The sequence below is a fragment of the Carassius auratus genome, chromosome 43 (assembly GCF_003368295.1).
Source record: "Carassius auratus strain Wakin chromosome 43, ASM336829v1, whole genome shotgun sequence".
Taxonomy (NCBI): Eukaryota; Metazoa; Chordata; class Actinopteri; order Cypriniformes; family Cyprinidae; genus Carassius; species Carassius auratus.
Genome location: NC_039285.1, coordinates 6,864,874 through 6,870,157, shown reverse-complemented (window position 1 = coordinate 6,870,157; position 5,284 = coordinate 6,864,874). Strand labels below are relative to the sequence as shown.

Here is a 5,284-nt window from a genome sequence, read left to right as displayed (position 1 = left end):
AAATTGAGTTGAGACATGCACGAAGCGTTTTGGCAACACTATCAGCTGTTTCCTTATCATCTGGGTTGTTCTCTACAATTACAATTCTAGAGTCATTTTGATAAAATATTTTGTTTGCTTTAGGAGACAACATGCAGCCAGGTCATCATGGTTAAGTGGGTGTAAAATGACAAAGTCATTAACCTAGGACTAAGACTCTTTTGAAAGGTACACATGCCTCCCTCACTGGGAAAGTTTAAAAAAGGTGTGGAAGAAAAACTCTTAACAAATGTTTTTTTTTTCTTTTTCTCACTAAATGTTTTCCACTAAATGTTCACTAAATTTGTTGCGTGTTCTTGAAGTGCAGATTAAAAAAAAAAAAAATCCCAAAACATTCAAAATATTTTCATTGTATTTAATCTCAGGTTGTCATGTGTGTAACTTATTTTGTTATGTTTGTCTTATTTATTTTTTATTGCCATTGCCATTGTTTTTATTTATTTATAAAAAAAATTTTGTTAGCCAAAATTTTTGTTTGGAGTTTCTCCAATTGTTACCATTTTATAGTTTTGAATCCTTTTTGAATGTTCACTGCTTTTTTTTTCATTTATATCTATCAAGTGTTTGCTAGTTCTTTTTTTTTTTTTTATCTTTCAAAATAATATATTTTAATAGATGTGTGTAGCCCACAGAACAATAATGTTCTACTTTCCAATCTAATTATAACATCACTGGATGACTTTAAATTCACTCTCATAGGCATAAAATAGCATTGGATTTAAATAAATCTAAAAAAGGTTATAAATAAAATTAAATAAGTAATGAGTTTCAATCTAATTGAGTCTTCAATCTATCCATTATTTTTATGCCTCTGTACAATAAAGAGTCTATATAAAGTAACCATAATGATGCTGTAAATTGAATATCACAGAAATATACTGCATTTAATTTTAACATAAAAAAAGCTGTTAAATAAATCACAGTATGAATACTGTAAAATTACAGTAAACTGCTGGTGACTGTGCCAGTATATCAATATTTAAGCCCCAAAAACCATTACTTTCATGGTGCTACTTGGGTCTAAAACCTCCACAATTAATGGTGGCCCTGCTTTGATGCCCCCTAAGACTGAAATCACTTCATTTAATGGTGCCTGTTATGAGGCTATCTTACATTGAAACCACTACATTTAGTGGTATCTCGTGTGAGGTTACCTTACTGTTAAAATCATTACAATGTAACAGAAATAAGTAATTCAATAGTTAATTTAATAAAATAATTATTTAAAAAAAAAAAAAAAGGTTTGGGGAAAATAGAATATTACAATTTATTATGAATTAATAAATCAAGAAGTTTGATAAATAAAACAGTAATTCACATTTAAAATGTAATCTTTAAATTAGGGTATTCTTTAAAAAAGTTTTTAAGTACCTGAATTCATGTCTCTGTCGCGGTTTCCATAGTGATGCTTCCAGAACAGCAAAAAAATTTGATTAATCATCTGTAAAGCATGACCTTTATATATAAATGGGAGGGATCAATACATTATTTAATCACGCTCTTAAAGTGAATTAAGATTTATGATGAAAAGATTTCTCAAATTGTTTCCTTATGATTCACCAAAAACATGGCCAAATATGTGGCCAATCATTTTTTAATTAACTCGTGATACTAGTAATGTTTTCCTTGGTAATGCTATGCCAACTGTATCATTTTAGAAAATGCTGTGCTTCCTTATGTTTTCTTAATGACGATTCTAACTCCTGTTTAAGTTAATTAAAGAAGGGAATGTTGTTTGATGTTTTTATAGCTGCAAAGAAGACAAAAGAAAACTGGTTTACTCCTGACGTGTGCAAAAACATTTTGGATTAATAACCTCCTTAATATAGTGACTTGTGAATATTACAACAGCACAAATGAACAACACTGTAAAAAATAAGTGTAATTTTAACAGTAAAATTGTATAAAAATGCTGTGAAAAAAAAAACTGTTAATAGGTTATCAGTAAGTGTGGCAAGGGGGCGCACACAACCCTGCACACCTTTTGATTTAAGTTGCAAATAAAAGCAGCCAGTAGTCAAAGTCGACCCTGCTGTCTTTCCTCCTATACAATGAACATTGTTAAGCCCTGTTCACACCAAGAACGATAACTATAAAGATAACTATAAAGATAATGATATTAGCGTCCACACCAGCGAACTATATTGTCTGTTTATTCTGAGCGCACATGCGTCTGCCGCTTTAAATCCTTGAGCTTGTTACTGCAGAATGGATTCTGATTGGATGTCAGTGTTTATATCGTTCATCAGCTGGAAAAAATAGTTCTGAAAATGATTCCAATGATACCGTTTCTCTATGCCTTTATCATTATAGTTGTAGTGTGGGACTCTGCTATTCTTTAATATTGAAAACGATTTTTAGAACTACATCTTTTTAGTTATCTTTATAGTTATCTTGCTTGGTGAGAATGGGCCTTTACACAGGTGCCGAAACCCGCGAACCTCTCCATCAGCTTCTCTCTATCCTTCTTTTCTGCTCCTTCTCTCTTTCGGCCTGTCCCTTTACCCAGGTCCCGTCCGCCCGGCCCTCCTCCTCCAATCACTATGCTGCTCCCGATTCCCGCCCAGGGGGTTGCATTGGCCAGATTGGACCCTGACTCTGTTTCTCCGCTCTCTCCATGCCAACCGGTTAACCCATTTCCTGCCACTGGAATGGGGGTGAGATCTGGACCATTTTGTGGACAGGTACGGATGCCTCTTGGGGAAAGAATGCACAGGAGGGCAATGCGAGTGACCCAAGATGCTCAGACAAAAGAAGATACAACCCAGTTATTAGTTCCTAGGAGCCGCAGGAAAATGCTTTTACAGGCGGCTTATTCTAATCCAATGGCTGGTCATTTTGGACAAGGAACGACACTAAATTGCCTCATGAGCCAATTTTTTTTGCCGGGCATTCATGAGAATGTGCACAGGTGGTGTGCTGCTTGTCATGAATTTTAGTTAGTAAACCCACCAGTCACCCCCAAAAGCGCCTTTGCGTCCCCTCCCATTAATGCAAGTCCCCTTTGAGAGAATTGGCATGGACCTCATCAGGCCATTAGAGAGATCAGCACGAGGACATAATTTTGCATTAGTCATTGATTATGCAACACGATATCCAGAAGCAGTGGCTCTCCACAACATTTCCGCTAAGAGTGTTGCTGACACACTGTTTTCTTTAATCTCCCGAGTGGGCATTCCTAAGGAAATCCTCACTGGGCGTGGCGTTTATGTCAAGGACGTTATGCGAACTTTACAAATTATTGGGCATTAAATCGATTCGGATCAGCATCTTTCACCCAAAAACGGACGGGCTGGTCAAACTTTTTAATCGCATGCTTAAGACAATGATTCGTAAATTTGTTCAAGAAGACACAAAAAATTGGGACAAATGGTTGGAACCCCTGTTGTTCACTGTGCAAGAGGTCCTGCAAGCCTCCATGGGGTTTTCCCCCTTCGAGTTGCTCTATGGTCGCAAGTCCAGGGGGGTGCTGGACGTCATAAGAGAGACTTGGGAGGATGGACATTCTTAGTTTGTGATGGAAAAGATTGCATGTACTTTTACAGTAAACTGCTGTAAATTCTACAGCTTTTAGAAGTAAAAAAGAACAAATCAATATATAATTTCCAGTCAAAAACTATAAAGTGATATTCCCAGAATTCCCTGCAGGACACTCCATGTTTAAAATTATTTTGTTTAAATAATCATGTTTTTAAATAGTTTTTTTGTTATCAGATAATGTACATTGGGCTTTATATTACATCTTCTGTTGTTTAATGAAAGTTTATTGCATTATTTAAGTACCATCAAAGCATAGCAATGTTTTTCTTCCAAAATTTTGGATTATACTGTATAAAGGAATATGTTACACACAGACTCTGAGACAGAAGGTAAGAATTGTTAAGTTTTATTCCAAGTTGGATGTTATTGGGCACAGGAGATGAGATGATAGTGTTTGGTGAGATTGCTGAATCAGGTTTGAATGACAGGATGGGGTATTGGTATTTCCAGAGCCGCTGGTGGGGTGACCAGGATAGCAGACACGTTGCCAGTGGTGTCAAAAGTATTGGCATTCATTACTCAAGTAGAAGTATAGATACTAGGGTTTAAAAATACTTTTGTGGAAGTTGAAGTATCATCTCAAGCTTTTTACTCAAGTAAAAGTGTAAAAGTACTGGTTTAAAAAAACTACTAAAAGTATAAAAGTAAAAGTAATGTAAGGGGAAAAAATGCCATTAAGAACAAAAGCTTGGGCCATGCCACAGGGGCCTATTGTGCACTACCCCATCTCCTCAAAAAAACATTTTTCTAAAGGCCATAATGACCATAATGTTATATTAAAACATTCATGTTGAAAAATTTGGGATCCACTAGGCTACCTGTTTCAGCCGCATATATGCCCATTGAAAATGAACGCATTTTAGTACAGTGCAAATACATTAAAGAGATAGACATATGGGCCCGGTTTCCCGATAACGCTCACTCTTAGCGTGCTAAGAAGACCTCGAAAGATATATCTTCCCAAAGTTGTTTATGTTCCTAAGTGTGTTCCCCGTTGTGTCACTTAGGATGCTTCTTAGCACGCTGCCTCTTACGTCCGATGTTACAAGAGCGCTGTCCCAAGCGAAGGTGCTGAATTAGTTGGCATCGATTGCTCATTAATCGATTTTCCGATGGTGCAATACAGCGTTAAGAAAGACAACACGTTCTATGCAAATGAAACATTCACACGATATGTTGTGACGGTTAGACGAACCGGGTATGCCTTGCTAATCATCCATTCAGGGCTTAAAGCAAAATTCCGCCGCGTTAGCCTGCGTACAGTACAGATACTTGCGTGAAAATGTAAGGAGTAGAAGTAAAAAGTCGGCTGAAAAATAATTACTCATGTAAACTATAGATACCCCAAATTTCTACTTAAGTACGGTAACAAAGTATTTGTACTTCGTTACTTGACACCTCTGCACATTGCACACACCTCAGGGTTCACGCTGAAGAGGAGAGCTTGGAGAAGGGATTGTAGGAGACACTCGGGAGGAATGATAGAGGGACACCAGAGAAACACAGGAGTCAAGAAGAATGGATCAATAAGAGGTAAGTAGCGAGGTTAGTAGAGAGTCAGTGCAGGTAGTTAAGCAAGATGAATGGTTCCTGACCGACTTGTGACAGAATGACTATATAAGTTAATTTTTTCTTCTATCAGATTGTAAAAATATGGATATGTCTGTTGCTCCCCACTTGTTGGTTTGAATGGATTTTGTTTTGT

At 36.6% G+C, this 5,284-nt stretch overlaps 1 protein-coding gene across 1 annotated transcript in view; it reads left to right on the top strand.

The window, feature by feature from the left end:
• The window catches only part of LOC113061226 (C-Maf-inducing protein-like), a 19,873-nt gene extending 19,718 nt beyond the window's left edge, over nt 1-155 (top strand). The window contains exon 10 of the mRNA XM_026230265.1: nt 124-155. Within this exon, the coding sequence (XP_026086050.1) occupies nt 124-155 (32 nt within the window). The remainder of the gene's footprint in view (nt 1-123) is intronic.
• Nucleotides 156-5,284: the final 5,129 nt, after the last annotated feature.